Genomic DNA, 24568 nt, shown 5'->3' with positions numbered 1-24568 from the left:
CTAGAGGGGAGGCCCTAATAGATTTGGTGCTTGGCAATGAACCACATCAGGAGTCAGATCTCTCAGTGGGAGAGCATTTTGGTGATAGTGATCACAACTCCCTGACCTTTACTATAGTCATGGAGAGGGATAGGAGTAGATGGTATGGGAAAATATTTAATTGGGGCTGGGGAATTACAATGCTATTAGATAGGAACTGTGAAGCATAAATTGGGAGCAGATGTTCTCAGTGAAGTGTACAACAGAAATGTGGAGGTTGTTTAGGAAGCATTTACTGTGAGTGTTGACTAGGGTTGTCCACTGAGGTAAAGAAGGGATGGTAGGGTGAGGGAACCTGGAATGACAAGAGATGTGGAACACCTAGTGATGAGGAAGAAGGAAGCTTACTTAAGGTTGAGGAAGCAAAAATCAGACAGTTCTCTAGAAGGTTAAATGTATTCAGGAAGGAACTGAAGAATGGACTTCGGAAAGCTAGAAGGGGCATGGGAAATCCTTGGTGGATAGGATTAAAGAGAACCCCAAGGCAATCTACACTTATGTGAGGAACAAGAGTGAGGGTGGTGTGAGGGTAAGGCCAATCAGGGATAGTGGAGGGAACTTGTGTCTGGAGTTGGAGGAGGTAAGGGAGATCCTTAATGAATAGTGAGGGGGAGCTTGACATTTGTGAGGACAGTATGAATCAGGCTGATATTCTTGAACAGATTAATGTAAAGAAGGAGGATGTACTGGACATTTTGAAAAACATGAGGATAGATAAGCCCACTAGGCCAGATGGAATATATCCAAAGTTGCTACAGGAAGCGAGGGAAGAGATTGCTGTGACTTTGGCGATGATCTTTGCATCCTCATTGTCCACTGGAGTACTACCAGATGATTGGAGGCTGGCAAATATTATTCCCTTGTTCATGAAAGGGAATTAGGGATAACTCTGAGAATTACAGACCAGTCAGTCTTAAGTTGGTGGTGGGCAAATTATTAGAGAGGATTCTGACAGATAGGATTTATGATTATTTGGAAAAGCATAGTTTGATTAGTGATAGTCAGCATGGCTTTGTGAGGGGCAGGTCATGCCTCACAAGTCTTAGTGAATTCTTTGAGGATGTGACAAAACACATTGATGAAGGTAGAGCAGTGGATGTGGTGCATATGAATTTTAGCAGGGCGTTTGAAAAGGGTCCCCACAGTTGTCTCACTCACAAAGTAAGAAGGGCATGGGGTACAGGGAAATTTCTGTTTCGATATAGAATTGACTGGCCCATAGAAGACAGAGGGTGGTAGGAGATTCAGCCTGGAGCTCAGTGACCAGTGGTGTTCCACAGAGATTTATTCTGGAACCTCTGCTGTTTGTGATTTTTATAAATAACTTGGGTGAGGAAGTGGAAGAGTGGGTTAGTAAGTTTGTCGATGACACGAAAGTTGGTGGAGTTATGGATAATGTGGAGGGCTTTTCTATTTTCCAACGGGACATTGACAGAATGCAGAGCTGGATTTCAACCTGGAAAAGTGTGAACTGATTCATTTTGAAAGGTTGAATTTGAATGCAGATTACATGGTAAAGGCAGGATTAACGCAGTGTGGAGGAATAGAGGGATCTTGGGACCCACATCTATTGATCCCTCAAAGTTGCCACCTAAGTCGATCGGGTGGTTATGAAGGTGTTGGCTTTAAGTTGAAGAGGGATTGAGTTTAAGAGCTGCAAAGTTATGCTGCAGCTGTATAAAGCCCTGGTTTGACCATGTTTGGAATGTTGTGTTCAGTTATGGTTGCTTCATTCTAGGAAGGATGTGGAAGCTTTAGAGAGGGTGCAGAAGAGATTTACTAGGATGTTGCCTGGACTGGAGGGCATGTCTTATGAAGGAAAGGTCAGGGAGCTAGGGCTTTTCTGATTGGAGCAAAGATGGATGAGAGGTGACTTGATAGTTGTACAAGATGATGAGAGACATAGATAGTAGATAGCCAGACAATTTTTCCCCAGGGCAGAAATGTCTACCACAAGGAGGCATAATTCTAAGGTGATTGGAGAAAGGCTTAGGGGAGATGTCAGAGGGGGGTTCTTTACACAGAGTGTGGTGGATGCATGGAATATACTGCCAGCAGTGGTGGTAGAGTCAGATACACTAGAGACATTTAAATGACTCTTGGACAGGCACATGGAAGATAGTACAATGCAAGGTATGTCGGTTAGCCTGATCTTAGAGTAGAATAAAAGGTTGGCACAACATCGCGGGCTGAAGGGCCTGTACTGTGCTGTACTGTTCTATGTTTTATGAATCTGAGGTCCCTCTGATCCTGTATTCCCCTTAAGGTTGGACCATTGAGCGTGTATTGTCTCTTCATGCTTCTTCTGCCTAAATGCACTACCTCACATTTCTCTGCAGTGAATTCTATCTGCCCATTTGGCCAACTTACTAATGTCCCTCTGAAGTCACTCAGCATCATCACAATTCACTATTCTCCCTACCATCTGCAAATTTTGAGATTTTGCCCTCACCACCCATCTACAAATAATTCACATCAATCAGAAAAACCAAGAGTCCCAACACCAATCTCTGGGGAACTCTACTTTCAACTCATCTGCAATTTGAGAAATGACTATCTAAACCTATTCTTTGTTTACTATCCTTTATCCAACTTTTAATCCAAGCTGGCAAGGATCCATCAATCGCTAAATTTCTAACTTGCTAACCAACCTGCCAAGTAGCACCATGCCAAATGCATTCTGAAGTTCCAGATATGCAATATCCACAGCATAATCCTCATCTACTGTCTGTCTCACCTTCTCAAAGAACTCAATTAAATTTGTCAGACACAATCTGTCCTTGGTAAAGCCATGTTGGCTGTCTAGCTTTGATTTATTTTTCTCTAAGTCTATATTTATCTTATCCCATATTTTGGCCTCTGTCAATTTTCCCACTACTGATGTCAAGCTGACAAGATTCTCAGACAATCCTTTGTCCCTTTCTTAAACAATGGTGTCACATTTCCAATCTCTGGTCTCCCATGTCCTATGTCCAGAAAGGCCTGGAAAATTTCTTGTCACTGGCTCCACAATTTTCTTCATTAACTCTCTCAACAAGCTAGGATGCATCCGTCTGGGCCTGGCGACTTCTCTAACTGGAGTGCTGCCAACCTTTTTAGGACTTCTTTTTTCTATCACTATACTGTTGTGTTGCTCAATACCCACATTCTCAACCAGGCCATCATCACCATCTTCTGATTTGGTCAAGACAGAAGCAAAATCTTCATTTAGTACCTCTGCCATATCCTTTGCTTCAGTCAGCAGTTTTACCTGCTTGTTCCTTATGGATGCCACTCTATCATCCACTAATTTTTTATGATTAATATATCTGAAGAACATTTTGCATTTTTTTAACACAACCTACCATTGTTTCCTCTTACTTTCTCGTAGCTTTCCTTATTTCAGCCTTAGCCTCTCTCCTGCATTTCTGGTATTCTTCCTGATATCTGATGCTATTGTTATTACAGTATGCATCATATACCTCCTTTTTCTTTCTTATTTTCTCATCAACAATCTCCTACAGGATACTCTAGCTATGCATTGCCCATATTTATTTGACATGGGTATATACCTAGCTTGCACCCTATTCAGCTTCCTTTTGAAATTCTCCAATTTTTCAGCCACTGTTTTATCTATCAAAATGTGATTTCAATTAACATGTTCCAGTTCAACTGTTTGACCGCTAAAATCTGCCCATTTTCTATCTGGGATCTTAATCATTTACTGATTTTTATCCTTTCCAACTTTATATTGACCTTTATTATGTTTTGATTACTATTTCCCAATGCTCCCCCTACTCTGACATTCTCCACTTGGCCTGCCTCATTTCCTAGGACCAGATTCAGCACAGGCCTCTCCCTGGTAGGACTGGAAATGTACTGTTCCAGAATGTTCTCCTGCACACATTGCAGGAATTTCTCCCCTTCCACTCTCCATACTCTACATTCTCCCCAGTCTACCCTGGGGTAATTGAGATCATCGACTATCACAACCTGAGTTTTCCTGCAGATTTCCATAATCTGCTGACAAATACACTTTTCTATTTCCTCTCCACTATTTGGAGGTCGAGAATAAATATTCAACAAGGTCATTGCTGCCTTCTTGTTTCTCACTTCCAACCATATGGATTCTAATTCAGGAGTTGTATTTTGTTCAAGGATAATATTTTGTTCAATGATATTATCCCTGACCAAGACTGCTGCACCTCATCCCCTTTTACCCATCCTGTTTCTACTAAAAACCTTATAATTTGGGATGTTATGTCTCCAGTCATGTTCTAGCTTGAGCCATGTTTCTGCCAATGCTGATATGTCATAAACCCCAGAGCACTTTTTGTTTCCATTTCTCCAGTTTCAATCACCATACTCTATGCATTTATATACATACATGTTAACTTTGCTCTTATCACTTTCTCCTCATTGGAAAGCAATAATTTCTTTGTTCGTTGTCAACACTCAGGACTTCCCTCACCTCCTTTTTCCCATTCACCATCTCCTCTTTTTTGCCTTCTCTGGTACTTCCAAAGCTCGGAACATTTGTCAAATGTGTAGTGTTTGATGTGCAGGCAGTTGGCACATGCTCTTCTTAGATTGGCACCTTGTTGTGCCGTACAGCAAGATGCCTCCTCCCTATCCAGACAAACTCTACTGACAAACAGCTTGTCTGTGTGCCTGCACAAAGGAGCACATCAATACTTCAACACCAAGAGCATTGAGAACCACCAATGCACCAACTGACCTGTCAAGGCAAGGTATAGATGCTGTGAGCATAAAGGTAGGTTCTAAGTGAATAAGCATGAAGTAAAATGAGATGCAGCCTGCTCCAGTTTGTGAACTGGGTCCCTGTCTGTGTGCACAAAGTGTCCTTGAAGCAATCTTTCAAACCTGTCTGCTGGTGCATCCTGCAATAGAGGTTACTTCTCGAGCCCCCTGCCAGTGAATAACAGAGGCTCAATCTTGGTCATGAGGGGTTGGCAAATGTTGAATGCTAATGTCACTGAACAGTGAGTACATGCGATTGAAGTCCTGAAAAGTTGTTTGGTTCTAAGTAACATAGAGGTCCTTTGCAACAAGCAGTGAGCTGAATTAACCAGGTGCATGCTTTGGGTTTCCTGTTGAAAATGCTCAATGTCTAGTTTGTTTGGTGTGTTTGGCAAAACAGGAAGGTGAATATTAATTAAGTGAGTCTGGCTGTTAACAAGGTGCTTAACTAGCAATAATAACTAGTCCTTAACTGGTAACATGCCTCTACCTCATGGGAAATATTCCTCACCCTTGGCAAAATATTAGTAAAATGGAATAAAATGCTTCTGATGTTGAGGTGGACCTCACCAGACTTCTTGTCTGATTCTTCCACACACCTTGCCATAATCCACAGCAATCAAACCACACCAGAATCCATCCTGTATTTTTGCTTCTCCTAATGGAGTAGATAATGTCCCATTTCTCCAGGTTGTTATAGATTTTAATTGTTCATGTGCTTTATGGGCAGCTTTTTAAATGAAAATGACACATTTATGAAGTTTTGTACTGATGAAGCACACAATGGTCAATTAGCCTTCTCAGTTGTTTCTATTTTGTTTCTCAATCAAACAATTTAATGCATCATCTGAATTAATTCATCACAAATTCAAAGAAGATTGAGACAACTATCTACCGTTCTCCACAAAATGTCAGTTCTAATAACATCTTCATGATGATCTCAGATAAAATAATGTTTAATTTATTGTAACAGACATTTAACCCCTACAGTGACATTCCCTCCAGGGAAAATCTGTTCTATAAATTGTTTCCCAATCACAAGCTATTTTGAAAGACATGCTTTTCATATCTCATTATATTGAGTAAAACTTCTCATAATCTTATAAAACACGATTCATTTTAAATCAAATCTTCTTTGACTTTATTTTAAAAGCCTGACTCATCTCTCTGCATAACTACATTTACAATTGTTTGGGCTAATTCCTCATCTTCCCCTCTCCACCTGATCCCTACTTCAGTCTAAATTACATTGAACAATGTGCAATCAACTTTCACATGTGAAATGCAGCCAAATGCAGAAATGTACAAAACTGACAGGAGAAGAGCAGCTGTTCCATCGATCCTGAAATACAGAATCAGGATCCCTTGAGCATTGTGATTCCCCTTTATTTCTCACCTCGCCAACAACATTGTGCAGAGAAAAAATGTGAAGGAAACAAAAGTCAATCTTGAGAATTCCTCCTGACATCCCACTGCAATCAGAACAATTTTCAGGATCAGATTAACATTGAATTCTATCAGGTTTTCTCTCACCTGCCTTCCCATGGAGGTGAAGTTGAGCTCAGAAGTAGATCAAGGTTTACACACGCTACAAACCAATTTCATAGATCTTTGATCTTCAGAGAGAAGAGTCTGTACACCTGACCCATGAATCTCCCTGATTTATCAAATTGGAATCTCTATGTGAACCCAAATACATTTCTTCCTTATTTAATACAAGCATGCTCTTTTGTAAAGTCAATAGAGCCAACTTTTAAAATCTACTAGGGTTAACTGAGATGCTTTATTCTGGAACAAAAAGCAGAAATTGCTGGAGAAACTCAGCAGGTCTGGCGGCATCATTGAGAAGAAAGAAGAATTAATATTTCAAGTCTGGTGACTCTTCTTTTCTCCAGCAATTTCTGTTTCTGCTCCAGATCTCCAGCGTCCACAGTTCTTTGTTTTATTTTATGTTTTATTCAGAGTTTCATTTTTGTAAATTGCCATTGAACTTTTTCCAAAAGCTTGCCACATGGGAACCAATGGCTTGATTGGTTTCAGAAGTGTCTGAAAGTGAGCAGGACTACGCCTAGTGGAGTTACCGGCTGATAAAGTGTCAGACATGACACCCTAATAATGTTCAAAACAAAGAACAAGTCAAATCAAGGTTTATTATACTGTACAATCATTAGAAGAATTATGTCAAAATACTCACAAGTATGATAACCATTAAGAATTACACTGAAAGCTTGTTAAATAATCTGGATTGTAATTTACAATATCTGTTCTCAGATTTGTCTCCAAATTATATAATCTCTTTAGTGGGCGGCACGGTGGCACAGTGGTTAGCACTGCTGCCTCACAGCGCCAGAGTCCCGGGTTCAATTCCTGTCTCAGGCGACTGACTGTGTGGAGTTTGCACGTTCTCTCCGTGTCTGCGTGGGTTTCCTCTGGGTGCTCCGGTTTCCTCCCACAGTCCAAAGATATGCAGGTTAGGTGAATTGGCCATGCTAAATTGCCCGTAGTGTTAGGTTAGGGGTAAATGTAGGGGTATGGGTGGGTTGCGCTTCGGCGGGTCGGTGTGGACTTGTTGGGCTGAAGGGCCTGTTTCCACACTGTAATGTAATCTAATCTAATCTCTGCTGACTAGGACTTTCTTTGGAGGATGTAACCTGGATAAACTGCTTGCTTACATAAAGTGGGTGACAAACAAGACTGGACAGCCTGTCCTAGCCCTTAAGCGAAACAATAGTACTTTGAACAGTGCTACTCCAAATCAGTAAAGTGGGCCTTGAGTAATAACCATCATAGACAGTTTTGATAAGAGCATGTGTTTGAAACAGATAAGTAAATACTCCCAGTCTCATTAATGGAAGAATAATTGTCCCAGTAAATGAATGAACACCAGGGGACAGACATAGCTTAATACCTCCCTAAACAGCTACCAGAACAACCATTACAGTTGTTTTGTTGTAAATAGTTTTTCCTTGAAATTAATTACTCCCAATATTAAGCAATGGGTTCTAGTTAAAGATTCTTCAGAATCATAGGGATAGTTTTCAACATAGCAAGTAAGTTAAAACAAACTGTCGTTTGTACTTTCATGTAAATAATTAGGACAGTGGGAAATATAAGAGAAGTAACTGCATGTGATTAAATGGAATAGAGTGAATAACAGAATTTAAGCTGTCCTTAGAGATAAGCCAGCATGAGACAGACCTGAAGGAGTACTTTGGAATGCGAATGAATATGGTGCATAGGAAGATCCCAAGGCGGAGACCATGCGATTAGGGGAACACCATGAGATTATGGAAACCTGGGGCTATCCATAGGGATACCCATCATCAATTAGGTGCCTCATAGAATTGGGTATATGAAGTAAGAGGGAGAAACATAGTGATCATGTTGTATGTGATTGTTAACAGAAAGTGTATCAAAATACTGCTTTGTATCATAAATTCAGAGTGTGTCATTGATCTTTCTTCCGATCTGAACTAAAGGTTAAGGGAAAAATTGATTTCTCAGGTTGAGTCCTGCTTTGGGGAAGATCCTTTGGCCTTTTCCCTACATTAACTCTGCTTCAGTAAAAGTCTTCCACTTGTCTGAATTCTGCCTGCCTCCTGAATCTTATCAGTCTCTTGGGGGAAAGCGCTCCTACTCTTACATTTGGCCAATACACTTCCAGATATCTAGATTCACTTCTATACCAAAGCCACTGAGATTGCCTGTTGCTGTTCCAAAATTGGTTGAACAGCAATAATGGAGATAGGAGCAAGAGTATATGCTACTTTCTCCTCACCCCCACCCTCCTCTAGCTTATCTCTCCACGCTTCAGGCTCTCTGCCTTTATTCCTGATGAAGGGTTTTTGCCCGAAATGTCGATTTTACTGCTCCTCGGATGCTGCCTGAACCTCTGTGCTCTTCCAGCACCACTAATCCAGAATCTGGTTTCCAGCATCTGCAGTCAATGGGTACATTTGGAACCGTTAACCTATCCTGTCATTCATCCAGCTCATGACCAAGCTTTTAACTCAATGCCACTTCTCTGCACTACCCTCATTTCTTTTGATATCTTTATTATCTAGAAATCCATCAAACTCTGCCTTGAATCATTAATACTCCACCATCCTCTGGGGTAGAATCTTCTAAAGCTTCACTGCCCTCAGAGGGAGGAAATTCCTCTTCATCCAGGTTGCATCCTATGACAATCTGAGTCCAATGCTATTGGAATAAGGCATGTCATTGTTTGCGCTTGTAAAATAAGAGGTTAGTCACCTAAATCACACAATCATGCAATGTATATTGACTTCTCAGATAACCATTTCCTAGACTCTATAGCTATATTCATTAAAAACTGAAGATCCATCTTCAACATTCTCATTCCTGATGAGATATAGTTCTGCTGAAACTTATTGTCAAATTAACTGCAACTTGGGAAGATGGTTGTGTTTGTTGATAGCAGTCATCTCAGCTACAGGACACCTCTACAGGAGTCTTTTAAGGTAATATCCTTCACCCAATCAACTTCAGCTGCTTCACCTTTCCTTCATCATAAGATCATAAGTGGGGGATGTTCACTGATGATTGCACAATGATCAACACCATTTGTGACTCATCAAATACTGAAATAGTCTCTGTCCAAATGCATCAAGACCTGGACAATGTCCAGGTTTGGGTTGAAAAGTGATAAGTAACATTCATACTACACAAATACCAGGCCTCAGGCATTGAGAATGCATACACTGAGGCCTGGGAGCAGGCAAAAGCACACACTGGGATCTGGGTACAGTCAGAAACACACAGTGGGATCTGGGTACAGCCAGAAACATGCACTGGGATCTGGGTACAGTCAGAAACACACACTGGGATCTGGGTACAGCCAGAAACACACACTGGGATCTGGGTACAGTCAGAAACACACATTGGGATCTGCGTACAGTCAGAAACACACACTGGGATCTGGGTACAGTCAGAAACACACACTGGGATCTGGGTACAGCCAGAAACATGCACTGGGATCTGGGATACAGTCAGAAACACACATTGGGATCTGCGTACAATCAGAAACACACACTGGGATCTGAGTACAGCCAGAAACACACACTGGGATCTGGGTACAGTCAGAAACACACACTGAGGCCTGAAAGTAGCCAGAAACACACACTGGTGTATGGATACAGCCAGAAACACACATTGGTGCCTGGGTACAGTCAGAAACACACATACTGGTACCTTGGTACAGCCAGAAACACACATACTGGGGCCTGGGTACAGCCAGAAACACACACTGGGGCCTGGGTACAGTCAGAAATGCAAATTCGAGGCTGGACCTAGCCAGAAACACACACTAAGGTCTGGGAACAGCTGAGAAGAGAGGGTCTAACCATTGCTTCTTCATTCAATCATATTACCTCACTGAATCCCTCACTATCAACATCCAGGTGTAACCATTGACCAGAATCTCACTGGGCTCACTATATAAACATAATGGCTACAAGAGCAAGTCAGAGGCTAGATTCTGCAGCAAGTAACTAACCAATAGAATCCCTAAAGCCTGCCCATTACCTACAAGACACAAGTCAGGAGGGTGATGGAATATTCCCCACTTACTTGGATGCGTGCAGCCCCAACAACACTCTAGAAGCTTGACACCATCCAGGACAAAGCAGCCTTCTTGACTGGCACCACATCCACAAAAGTCCACTCCCTCCACCACCAACACTCAGTAGCAGCAGTGTGCACAATCTATAAGATGCAGTGCAGAAATTCACCAAAGTTCCTTAGACAGCACCTTCCAAACCCACAAACACTTGCATCGAGAAGAACAAGGTCAGCAGATACATGGGAACAACACCACCTGCAGTTTCCCTGCAAGCCACTCACCATCTTGATTTGGGAATATATTCCCATTCCTTCAGTATTACTGAGTCAAAATCCTGGAATTCCCTCCCTAATGCCATTGCAGATGTTCCTGCAACATTATGGACAGCAGCAGTTCAAGAAGGCAGCTTGCCACCATATTCTCAAAGACATTAGAAATGGGCAATAAATGTTAGCTGAGCCAGCAATGTCCACATCACACAAGTGAATGAAGAAAATCTTATGCAATACCTGTCTAATCCTAAGTAATCCCTACGCTGTCTGAGCAAAGTTGCATTCTTCCAGGATTGAAGAAAACACACCCATCATCCTGAAACAACAGCAAAGTAATACAGATGCTGGAGATATGAAATAAAAATGGAAAGTGCTGAAGGAACTCAGCAGATCTGACCACATCTATGGAGAGAGAAGCAGAGTCGAACATAACTCTTCTTCAGAACTGAAGAGATAAGTGAAAAGTAATGTGTTTTATACTTAAAAAGATAACATATGCATAAAGAAGGTAGGGAGGAGCAAGTGGAACAGAATGGAAGACTACAAAACATTACAGAATGAGGGAAAGTAGAAACTACAAATGCCAAATGTCAAAAGGAGAGGTAATGGGTTTTAGACAAGAGAGGTTGATCCAGAATAGATGTCAACTGGGTCAGTTGACTTTGTTAATGACAGTACATAGATCAGCTAATATTTGTAGATTGGCTACTCCTGATATAGAGACAGAATATCCTTTGCAATGCTCATTATAATAGATGATTAATTATACCATTCATTACAAGCCTATTTTCAATTTTCCATCCATTGTCCTCTGCTCTAATTACCCAACAAGATGCTTTTGCTAGATTGGGTTTCTTTTCTTTGTCATCAAAGACTGTGTTTCTGGAAAAGCACAGCCAGTTGGAAGTTTCCTGATAAAGAGATTAAGCTCGAAACGTTGACTTTCCTGCTCCTCGAGTACTGCCAGACCAACTGTGCTTTACCAGCACCACATTCTTCAACTCTGATCTCCAGCATCTGCAGTCCTCACTTTCTCCTCCTTGAGGTTTTTTTTTAACAACTAATTGAGGGTTTGAAATCTGTTCTTTCAATTTCTTTAAAAAATGAAAGATTATAAATTCAAATTAATAAGTTCAGCATTGTTCAGCTGATAACCCACTCAGATGATAACAGCAGGTAAATGCTCATCTGCAGGATGCTACAAGAATTATGGAATACAAAGGTCTTCTTCCATTTCCACTGCATCCTCCTAATGCCATGTTGGCATCAGGATTCTGAATGGGACGCCCTTATCCTGGTGAATAGGACACACAGTGCAGTCCCATTGCAAGGTCAGACCTTCAAACTAACTGTCCAAAACTTGATTTGTCATTTACTTGTCCTTGGTGCTCAAAACCTTATATTAGTGTGCAATTTTACTGCAGTCCAGCCATTTGGAAAAGCTGATTCTTATTGGTTTCAGCAAATAACTTCAAAAAGGGAAGGAAGTAGATGCAGAGGACAGCACAACAACAATTTTCAGCCATTAACAGTTATCACAACATCTATTTTACACTTTGGCCAACCATGTAAAATGGATATTGACTGATCAAATGCCCATTATACATCTCTCTAATTGTTAATTTCTATTATTTAATTTATACAGGTGTCTCAGTTAATTTAGCAAATTTAGGTTATGTGAGTGCTCAATCTAGAGCATGATTCATTGTCAACTAGTGCTCCACTCTCTGCTATTTCCTTTGTAATTATTTGCCTGGCAAAGAGCCATCAGGTAAAGGTAATGGTGCTGCCAGAAACACACCGCAGTCTGGTCCCAGCCAGAAATACACACAGGGGTCTGTGAAAAGCCAGAGACACACAATGACATTCTCAAACAGAAACACACACTAAGGCCTGGGCCTACCCAGAATTACATACTGGGGTCTGGGAGCAGTCAGAAACACACACCAAGAGCTGGAAACAGCCAGAAATACACACTGGAGCCTGGGAGCAACCAGAAACACGCACTGGGGCCTGGGAGCAACATAAACACACTATAGGATGTAGAAACAACCAGAAACACATGCTGAGACCTGGGACTGGCCCAAAACACACACTGGGGCCTGGGTGCAACACAAACACACACTAGGACCTGGGAACAACAGAAACACACATCAAGACTTGGAAACAGCCAGAAATACAGACTAACAGCAGGAAACAGCCAGAAACACACACTGAGGCCTGGAAGCAGTCAGAAACACACACTGGGGCTTCGGAGCAGCCAGAAACACACAATGAAGCCTTGAAACAGTCAGAAACATACTGTCAGGCCTGGAAACAGCCAGAACACACACTTGGGCTTGGGAATAGCCAGAAACACACACTGAGGCCTGGGTCTGGGTCCAGTGAGAAACATGCACTGCCAACAGAAACCAACACTTTTCTCTGCATAAGGTCTATTGCACAGTATTTTGAATCAAGGGAAAATTAAAGCAGATTTTCTTCCCTTTTTGCAAGCTTTCATTAGGAGTCTTTTTGACTGAAAGGGCTTTTTTTTGAAATGTCACTTGTTGATGTGCCTATTTCTTTCTTGTGGACATTGTGCTGACTCCATGTCTGAAATCATTACTGCTGCTTTTTTATTATTCATTCACAAGATGTCAGCATCGCTGGCTGGGCCAACATTCATTTCTTATTCTTATTTGCCCACAGGGCAGTTAAGAATCAACCATGGGTTTGGAATCACATGCAGACCAGACAATATGAAAATATGAAACATTGTTTGTGTGTGGAAGATGTTTGTCTACTTTCTGTAAAAAACATTTCAATTTGAAGAATTAAGGAAGACCCTTAGCCTATTTTTTGACACAAGGCACTCCAACTCATGGTTATGAAGTGAAAGGCCCATTTGATATACATGCCAAAATAACATCAAATCAAAATTAAAATCTTGGATCATTACAAAGAAACATTTTCTTGGAAGGGAACATGATCCCTGTTCACGCATTATTGCTGATCAACATAGTACTGTTTATGCCAAATGTTTTGATGGATATCTGGAGTCTTCATCCACATTCCAACATAAACAAAAGTGGTTGCCAAGTTTTGAAGGCACAATGGCTAGTTATGCAAAAGGCATTACTTCTCCATTAGGGAACTGAAGAATTAAAACATATCTTTGAGACACCTGCACAAATTAAACATTGCTATGACTAAATCAAAATGAGATAATTGCAAGAATCAATACAATTGACTTCTGATGTGTGAAGCAAGCAGCAAATGAGACAGTTGAACAATATTGCATGTGATTGAGGCAACTAGCAGTCAAATGTAACTTTATAGAGCATGTTGAAAGGGAAATCAAAACAATCAAAGAATATTTTTCTCATCAAACATACAATAAACATTTGAGAAAGAAAGAAATCTGTCAAAATGGCTGTTAAATGACCACTATTGATTTCAAACTTGAGGCTACCAACAGTAACATCACACTCTGAGTTCATCTGCTGTGACACTGTCCATCACTCATGTGCCAGGAAATCACTTGCAAAGGAACAACAGCAGACTCACAAGCAGAGTGCGAACTTCTCCTCGCAATTGTTTTCCTATCCCAGAGATTCTCCATATTCTCCTTCTTACTTTAACCACTGTAAAGCCTGTGGCAAGTGCAGCATAGTGCATAAGTCAGCAGAGTGGCACGATTGCCTCACAATGACAGAGACCCAGGTTTGATTCCACCCTTGGACATCTGTCTGAATGGCGATTGTACATTCTCCCTGTGTCTGTGTGGGTTTCCTCCAGGTACTCTGGTTTCTTCCCACAGTGCAAAGATGTGTGGATTAGGTGGATTGGCCATGTTAAATTGCCCATAGTTTCCAGGAATGTGCACCCCAGATGGGTTGGCAATGGTACATACAGAGTCACAGGGATGGGGTAGGGCTGTGGGTCTGGGCGAGATGCTCTCCAGAGGATCAGTGTGGATTCACTGGGCAGAATAGTCTGCTTCTACACTGTGGGAATTCTATGATTTCAAACCGAACCATTTTCCTTGTGTTTCCCACTCACTATCTGCTAACTCAAGTAGCACCTAAGGATACTGCAGCTGAGTACCACAGCCAAAGGGTGAGAGAAAGTGATCAATGTAAAATGGATCACCCCATACTTTTCCCGACTCAGCAATGAGTAATATGTGACAGTAACCATTGTCTGTTCAGTTGTAGATACTTTCATAGAAACAGGGCCATCTGAATGAAAACTCAATTAAATGTCATATTTGGAAAATGGAAGCTTCCACAGATAACAGATCTATACATCATTGCTGTCACATACACTGTCTCTACAAACAGCAGTAACACTCCTGAATTGTACACTGACCACTTCACTGGTCTTAGCAAACTGAAAACTTTCCATGCAAGTTACATGCAGACCATAGTTACAGATCACTGGTGAAGAGTTCCATTAAGAGTCATAGGGTCATACAGCACGGAAACAGGCTCTTCATCCAAAACTGATCCATACTGACCAGGGTGTCCACTTAGCTAGTTCCAACTGCTCACATTTGGTCCATATGCCTCTAACCCCTTCCCATCCATGTACCTGTCCAAAGGATTTTTAAATGTTGCTATTGTACTTGTGTCAACTTTCTCTGGCAGCCCATCCCATATATGCACCACTCTCTGCATGAAGTAGTTGCTCCTCAGTTAGGTAGTTACCAGTAACTGGCACAGACTCAATAGGCCAAAGGGTTGTTTTTTTCTGTGCTGTAGACCTCTATGTCTCTACGATTCAGTTTGGACTTCAAAGACTTGAAGAGACTTTGAACATCAGCGATGACATCCTTACTTAGAGTCACACTGGAAATAAACTAGAGACAAACATACATATGACTACAACATCTTGGTAAATGTAATTACTTTGGGAGAAAGAAAATTGCTTGTCCAATTAAACCAGAATCTCGTTCTTTAATCATCTGCTCAGCTGTAAGGAATCCATCTGACCCACAGAAAGTGGAAGGTGTTACAAATGTGTAGGAGATCTAGAATAACCAGGGAAGTGCCTGAAGTGACAACAACGATGAGTTCAGTAAACTACTTGCAGTTTACTCATTGAAAGATCACACCCTTTGGCCAAGAGCTGAAGTTTTCCCTTTATTTTAAGTCAAGAGTTTTACAAACAAAAGTGATAAGTACAAATATAGCTAACAGTAAAGTCAGGAAGCAAGAACTGTAATGTTTTCTTTGCAATTACAGGGTGATTGTTCACTTGAGTGTGGAAAAGCTACACTCAGTTATGCATATCCTATGTGCACATGTCTTCCTGGAATGCCCCATGTAACTAATGATTACTATGTATGGGAAAGAAATCAAAACGAGAAGATTGAATCAGACTAATGCAAAATGAATGACATTAGAGCTAGCAAAAGGTATTGTACTGGTGAAACATGACACTCGTTTATTGCGATCAACAAGAAAAGAATAATAATCATTGCTAAGTACAGTTCTCAGTTCATCACATGACACTTATCATTATGCAAAGCATTGAAAACCCCATTCATAATTATCAAATCTGATTCCAACATCTTCGATGAAGAACATGAATTAAGTGTGACTGTACCTAATGTCAGACATTATCCTGCTCATGAGCTGAAATGTTCTGCAAGACCAAAGTGATTATGTTTCAAAGTGAACTATTTTCAGTAGGTAAGCAAATTTCCAGGCATTTGACTAACTTCATTGTTAAATTAATGTAAACATTAGAATAATGTGAATGCTGCTGAATGTTCACAAAATGTTTTGGTTTGATTGTATAAACTTCTGGAAACAACCCATTGAAACATACTATGTCTCTCACTTACAAAAAGTAGATGTATTCAAATAATTGTATATGGTGCATTTTGTCCACTCAAGGCTACCTTACTCATAGGAGAAAGTGAGGTCTGCAGATGCTGGAGATCAGAGCTGAAAATGTGTTGCTGGAAAAGCGCAGCAGGTCAGGCAGCATCCAGGGAACAGGAGAATCGACGTTTCGGGCATAAGCCCTTCTACCTTACTCATACACCAGCAGAGCATGGTGGCTAACACTGCTGTCTCACAGTGCCAGGGACCCAGGTTCAATTCCAGCCATGGTGATTGTCTGTGTGGAGTTTGCACATTCTCCCTGAGTCTGCGTGCATTTCTTCCGGATGCTCTGGTTTCTTCCCACATTCCAAAGATGTGCACGGTTAGGTGGGTTGGCCACGGGGAATGCAGGGTTATAGGGTAGAGGGTTTGGGTCCTGGTGGGACGCCCTTCAGCGAGTCAGTGTAGACTCAAAAAGCTCAATGGTGTCCTTCCACATTGTAGGGATAATAAATCTTGAGGGAGAAGTCGTTTAACATCACATACCATTCTGAGTTTGAAAGCTACTGTCTGAATCTTACTGTTTCGACCTGAGAATTTCACAGTTGTGATGTTCCACAATGCGGTATGTAATCAAATTTTAAAAAAAATTATTTGTTCAAATCTCCAAGGTGGTTTTCTAACTTGAGAGAGTTGTAGGAAGGTGTGTGGCAGTCACAGAACTATTTCAGCAAAGGTTGGAAGAAACTGGAAACAGCACAAACATATAAAATTCACGTGATTGGTCAGATTTTTAGAAAAGGTTTAAGGTAATTCCAATTCCACATGTGTTTCAATCATTAAATGAATACAACAGCAAAATACAAAAATGAGCATGACTCACAATAAATGTCTTGTAAAGGGGAAGTGAAACTTGGCATTCATCTTCACTGAACTCACTGGTGCTATTCTGAAGGATTTTATCGCTTTGCCAGCTGCCAATTCCAATCCTGTATGCATGCAGCTTGGACCTCCCTCTTTTGGTCTCTCAGTGTTTTTTTCAGAATTGTGCAATATCTCTCACAACTTCATTTCTTCACTAAACTTTCAGACAGCATTCAAGGTAAGATCTAGCAAAATCAAACAGTTTTTCAATATTTTAATAAATCTAATTGTATATATAAATGCTGCTGAATTGAAATACTCATGAGTGTTTCGAGGTCTGTGTAATGCATTTGTTAATCCAGGGTTAACTCTTTCAGGAGAGATATTTCTCTGTGCAGAGAGTGTTGAATAAATTTGGGGACAGAATTGTTATTTCTGAAAATATGATATCGTTTACATTTGAGCTTAAATCCTTTAAGTAATAAAATATTTATAAAAACTTGAAATTTGTTGTAATTTCTTGACACTAAAGTAGCTGATCCCAAATTAAGGATTGTCTAATAATTTCAAACAGCTTGTCTCTCCACTTTATTGATGTTTTTATTTAAATCACTTGGTTCTTCTCCTGGGAAAGGGGACAAACTTTTATTATGCTTTGAGGGCATAATGCCAAATAGATCTCAGGTAAATCAGCAAGATTTTCTTTTTTATATATATGAGTAGTAATTTACAGAACAAAAAGGCTGCTTAACTGTGAAAAGCTGCAGAATTTTGTCCTGACCACATTTGTGTCTGTATATTTGCACATGACTGCACTGGTAAATAAATATTCATTGGGAATTGGAATCCCGCCTAATTCCCCTCTGTTAAGCCTAGGGGCATTTTGAGCCAATGAGCCAATCTTCAGGGTCATTAAGCTATATAACAGGCTGGTCTGCATACCTCTGATCATGTCCACTGCGGACTGGGTTACTTTCCAGAGCACAGTGTATAAAGGCTTGGCCTTGCCAGTGTATTCCACTAAAGGTGGGTGTGTGTTGCCGATATTGCCAATCAATTTCCTTCCAGAGTGACACTACTTCCTCAAAGTACCAGGGACCAGGCTCGATTTCAGCCTTGGACGACTCTCTCCATTGAGTTTCCACATTCTCCTCGCCTCTGTGTGCATCTCCACCATGTGTTCCGATTTCCTCCACAGTCTAAACAAATGCAGGTTAGGGTGGATTGGCCATGCTAAAGTGCTGCACAGTGTCCAGGGATGTGCAGGTTAGGTGGGTTAACCATGGTAAATGTGCGGGTATGGAATAGAATGGGGGTGTAGGTCTGTGTTGGATGCCTTTTGGAATGGCACTGACAGGATTCTCTGATACTGTGAGCTCGAAGAAGGAGGCACTTCATATTCAAATTCCAAAGCAACATAACTATCAACTGCCATTTTGCTCAGTCCCTTTCATGTTGAAAATGGATTCCATGTTGAAGATGACTCACTTTTTGTTTTGTGTTTCCCTTACCTGATAACAGAATAGGTTTCCCCAGTTGGTGAAATGCTGGGCCCTGATCTTTAGGCCTCTACATGATTAAGCAGGAAATGAATAATGAAAATTATATTGTCCACTTACTCATCCAATCCTGTTCCTAACATGAACCGGTGCAACTTAGAAGGACATTCCCAGTAAGGAAGCAAGGCCCATTTTAAGTACACAGATCAGGTCAGATCAAGGCCAGATGTTCAACTTCACTCTGATGCCTGATAGGGGCAGTAACAACAACTTCCTGAAGAAGGGCTTATGCCCGAAACGTCGATTCTCCTGTTCCCTGGATGTTGCCTGACCTGCTGCGCTGTTCCAGCGACACATTTTCAGTTCTGATCTCCAGCATCTGCAGACCTCACTTTCTCCCCACACTACAATCACACCAGCAAAACCCAGAGCCAGATCTGGGCCACTCCTACAAGGAGCTGGATCATGGTCAGATTCACGGGAACCGGATCCTGGGTCAAAAGAGGATGAGAGTTGAGCTTTGAAGTTATAGCTCAGGTTTTCTTGTGGGGCACAGATGTCAAGGGTTCAAATCAGCATCTTGAACTTTATCTAGCCAACCATCTTTGGGAAGGGATCTGCTAGCCACTGGAAGATAATCTGACACTTTCATAGTCAGAGATGACCTTATCAGGAAATCGGAATCCAGTCACAGGTTAGGCATTGTGACATTCATGGCGATGGCTACTTTACAACAAGAGGATTATTGAGCAGTGTCCCTTTGTAATGCAAAGAAGTGCCAGATGAGATAGAACAAAGCATGTCAGTCCAACATCATATCACTGCTTGAGAATGAGCACATACATTCTCAGGACTGAGCTGCTTTACCTGGTTAGTTAAATCTGTCTGATGCTGATGACATTGCTGAGACATTAATGGCTCACGGGTCTCCTCTATATTCTGAAAAGGTTTGTGAGCATTTTATTCACAAAGAGGCTGCACTTCAAAAGCAATAGTTTTGTCCCAACTATTTATGTCCATTCATCTCATTCATCTGAGATTTATCACTTACCATTTTAGCCATTCAAATAGAATCCAAGATTGAAAATTAAAATCCCTTGAGTGACACTTGTTCATACTCTATAGCAACATCAACATTAGCACAGAAAGAAAGAAATTGCTGGAAAAACTCAGCAGGTCTAGCCACATCTGTGGAGAGAAAGGGAAGTTAATGTTTCAGGTTCAGTTCTTCAGAACTGATTGTAACTAGGAAAAGGTTGGTATCAAGGTTGCTGAAAATGGGATGCGGGGATGGGAGAGGAGTTAATGATAGGTGGAGATGGAGCTCAAACAGAGAGATAAAAACAATTGGTCAGACTGGGAAATGGCGAAAGGTCAGTGTGGGAGAATGTATAGCTGCTAATGGGGATGATTAATGGTTGAAAACAATTTTTTTTTTGTGTTATTACTCCATGTGATGACAAGGCCTCATGTGTGGGGGTTGGGTAAAGACATGGAAGAAGGCACTCAGGGTCCTGAAATAGTTCAACTCGATATTGAGTCCTGAAGGCTGCAGAATCCTCAACTGAAAATGAGGTGTTGTTCTTCCAGCTTGTGCTGAGCTTCACTGGAGCGCTGTGGCAATACCATGACAAAGATATTGGCCAGAGAACACATGTGTTGAAGTGGCAAGCAAGAAGAAGTTGAGGGCAATTTTTGCAGACAGGGCAGAAGGTCAAAGTGAACAACCAGTCTGTATTTTGTCTCCCTGGTGTACAGGAGATGACATTGTGAGCAGTGAATACAATAGACTAGATTAAGTGAAGTGCAGGTAAATCACGAGTTCACTTGGAAGTTTAGTGTAGGGCCTTGGATAGTGAGGAGGGAAATGGGCAGATGTTACACCTTCCGCGATTGCATAGAAACGTGATGTAGGAATGTGGGGACGTGTAGGGAGTGGAAGAGAATTGGACCAGGGTAACAGTCCCTGTGGAAGGCTGACAAGGGAGGTGAGGAAAATATGTGTCTCATTGTGGCATCCCACCGCAGATGGCGGAAATAGCAGCTAATTATTTTTGCTAATTATTAGCTGCTATCTCCACCATATGGATGCTGGTAGGATGGCAGGTGAGAACCAGGGAGACCTTATAGCTATTGTCAGAGGAAAGAGAAGGAGTGATGGCCAAAGTGTGGGAGATGGGTCAGCCATGACTGAAGGCCCTTTCCAACCACAATGGTGAGGAATTCTCGATTGAAGAAGAAGGTGAACATTTTGGAGGCAAACATGTAGAAGCCAGCATCAGAGTGACAGATGCAACTGGAGATGGAGAAACTAGAAGAATGGAATAGAGTCATTATAGAAGCCTCTAAAGCCTGATCTGGAGCTTTCTGTTACTTGCCACTTTAACACAGCAGTGTATTCCTACTCAACATCTCTGTTTCAGGCTTGCTGCAGTGCTCCAGTGTAGCTCAGCATAAGCTGAAAGAACGGCATCTCATGTTTTGCTTGGGAACCTTGCAGCCTTCAGGACTTAACATTGAGTTCAATAATTTCAGGACCTGAGCACCTTCTCCCATGTCTTTATCCAACCCCCACACACAAGGCCTTGTCATCACATGAGCTGCTACCCCAACCAAACCATTGTCAGCCACTAATGGTTCGCATTAGCTATTGATTCTCCCAGGCTGAACTTTTACCTATTCTTTTATCTGCCTGACTAAATGTGGTGATGTTGAACTGAGGTGTGCAAAGTTAGAAGTCATAAAACACCAAGTTAGAGTCCAACAGGTTTATTTGAAATTACAAGCTTTCGGAGCGCTGCTCCTTTGTCAAGTTCTCTCCACTTCACCTGATGAAGAAACAGTGTTCCAAAAGCTTAAGATTACAAATAAACTGGTTGGTGTTGAACTGAGGTGTGCAAAGTTAGAAGTCATAAAACACCAAGTTAGAGTCCAACAGGTTTATTTGAAATTACAAGCTTTCGGAGCGCTGCTCCTTTGTCAAGTTCTCTCCACTTCACCTGATGAAGAAACAGTGTTCCAAATTACAGATAAACAGATTACAAATAAACTGGTTGGGCTACAATCTGGTGGCATATGACTTCTGACTTTGCTTGACTAAAAATCTTTCTGTCTGGGCTTCATCTCCACCTAACATTTACACTCACCTATCCCCCCACCCCATCACTAACATGTATATCAACGTTTTCCTAGCTACAATCAGTTCTGAAGAGGGGTCACTGGACTTGAAATGTTAGTACTGCTTTCTCTCCACAAATGCTGCCAGATCTGCTGAGGTTTTCCAGGAATTTGTACTTTTGGTTCAGACTTCCAGGATGTGCAATTCTTTGGGTTTTTTTTTCAATGTTAGCACAGACTTTGGAATAGTATATTTTTGTACTGGAGTTTGCAGGTCAAGATAAATCAGTGGCACCGTCTTTGTTTGGCATGTTGTACTCTCGTAATGAATGTATACCTTAGTTTTACAGTGCTCCCTGACATGGCACATGTGGGATTGGTCTTCCTCTTATTGGTGGTGGCATCATCAGCTCAAGATACCTGTCCGGCATCTTCTGGCATTCACGGCTCCCCTGGGCAACCTGGAATGCCTGGGGCACCTGGCAAAAATGGCAAGGATGGGCCATCTGGCAGGAAAGGACATCCAGGTAATTCAAAGAGCTTCAACTTTCCAGACTTCATCCAGTTAAAATCCTCACTGGCAAACCAAACCTTTCTTAGAAGGGTACATCTGTAGTGCTCTCGGTTTATATCTCAACTAAGAGCAAATAAAATGTGATATCCTTTCCTTGTAGTGATCATGATCATTGTCAATACATGTCTGTTGATCTGCTGAAGGGTGGCTAGCCCTGTTAGTTAGATGGCTGGCCTACAATGCAAAGTGACACCAACATTGTGGATTCAATCACTGAGGTTACCATTTTCTCAACCTCACCCCTCACCTAAGGTAGTATGATGACCCTCAAGTTAAACCATCAATTGTCTCTTTCTAATGAGAGAACAGTTTATGGTCTGCTAGTATTATGGGACATTTACCTTTGCTATATATATCTGCTTGGGATTAATTTTTAGCTTTTGAAGAAAAAGGGCATGTTTGTTATGTTTCATTTTCAGTGTATCAAAATGTCTTTAAAGGACATCCTCATAATATCATCACAGTATCACATGATGTGACCTGAGACTATATTAATCTAATTCTCCATCTTAGGTTGAATCACTTGAAGCATGACACTATTCAGAAAACATACTCTTCTATTGTATTAGCCAGATATTTATGTGCCTGAGGAAGATAATGTTTGTCTGTAATTGTTCACTGTAATCAATGTCTGTTGGATTCTTCAAAAGCACACTATTCACAGCCAGTTTCTTATGTTACAAGAGATAAAATAAGCATTGTGACACAGATACAATAATCTCCTGGCAAAAAGTTAATACTAAACTGTTATCCAGAACTTTAATTCAGAACATTTCCAGTCTGCAAATCAATCTCCCTACAAGTTTTAAAATGGAAGATTGATTTCCCATTCCTCAAGTTGTTGCCTTTTCCTCTCAAAATTTCCTTCTAAGCACCTGCTGGAAAGGTAGCAGTTCGAATCTTTCCCTGGTCAAAAACCCTGCTCATCTTCCCACTCCCCAAAATGACAAGGAAAGGGAAAAGTCATTAATACAAGCTACTCATGTTTTTCATCATCTGTTTATTCATGGAACTGATTACAGAACAGCCTTGGTTATCTGAACATCAATTATCCGAATTGCAGATTATCTGAACAAGATCTCAAGGTCCTGTAAAAATGTTATGCACTATTCAAACAATCAGTTACCGAACAATCAGTTATCTAAACAAAATTCTCCCTGCCCATCTTAATCAGATAATCGAGGTTGTTCTGTACATTCTTGTAAACATAGAATCCAAACCTAACACAAATCAAATAAAAGACAAAAAGAAAGGCAGAGGTAACATACTGAGCCAAGATTTTATTGGTGCGGGCTCAAGGAGTCGAATGGCCAACTGTCGATCTTAATTTGTATGTTCAAGACAGACTCCAGGGTTTAAATGTTTCAGGTATGGCAGAGAGTAGTGTAAAAGGTGTGGAGGAGCTGTATTATTGGTTATGGAGAATGTCATATCTGTACTAAGACAGGACATCTTGGAGCGCTCATGTAGCAATGTCATACGGGTTGAACTTAGGAATGAGAAAGGTACAATCACTATGATGGTATTATACTATAGGCCTGCTGATACCCAGCGGGAGACAAAGGAAAAGATATGAGAAACATCATTGAATGATGTAAAAACAATAGGATTATTGCAGGAGGTGATTTTAATTTCCCCAGTATAGATTGGGATTGTCTTAGTTGCAGACGGTTGAATGAGGCAGCATTTGTTTGGTGCATCTAGGGGGGCTTCTTAAAACAATACGCATATTGTCTAACTAGGGAAGGGTCTGTATTACATTGGAGAATTAGCCTCGCCAGGTGATTGAAGTTTTAATGGGAGAGTATTTTGGGAAAAGTGATCATAACTCCATAAGTTTATGATGATTGTAGACATAAGTAAGTCTAGAGGCCAAATGCATTAAAAATGTATATAGTAAATGGCAACATTGATATACAGAGGGGTGTAAGTCCATAGCACCCTAAAAGTAGTGACACAAGTGGATAATGTGATAAAGAAGGCATGCTTGCCTTCATTGGTCAGGGCATTAAGTACAAAAGCTGAATTTGCTAGAAAAGCTCAGCAGGTTTGGCAGCATCTGTGAA

The 24568-nt window shown here is 41.1% G+C and overlaps 1 protein-coding gene across 1 annotated transcript in view; it reads left to right on the top strand.

The window, feature by feature from the left end:
* The window catches only part of LOC122540174 (complement C1q subcomponent subunit B-like), a 52051-nt gene that overhangs the window by 24842 nt on the left and 2641 nt on the right, over positions 1-24568 (top strand). The window contains exon 2 of the mRNA XM_043675509.1: positions 22271-22455. Within this exon, the coding sequence (XP_043531444.1) occupies positions 22271-22455 (185 nt within the window). The remainder of the gene's footprint in view (positions 1-22270; positions 22456-24568) is intronic.

Source organism: Chiloscyllium plagiosum, chromosome 34, assembly GCF_004010195.1.
Source record: "Chiloscyllium plagiosum isolate BGI_BamShark_2017 chromosome 34, ASM401019v2, whole genome shotgun sequence".
In the NCBI taxonomy this organism is placed as follows: Eukaryota; Metazoa; Chordata; class Chondrichthyes; order Orectolobiformes; family Hemiscylliidae; genus Chiloscyllium; species Chiloscyllium plagiosum.
The sequence above is the reverse complement of the archived record's forward strand: the minus strand, read 5'-3'. Positions and strand labels throughout refer to the sequence as shown.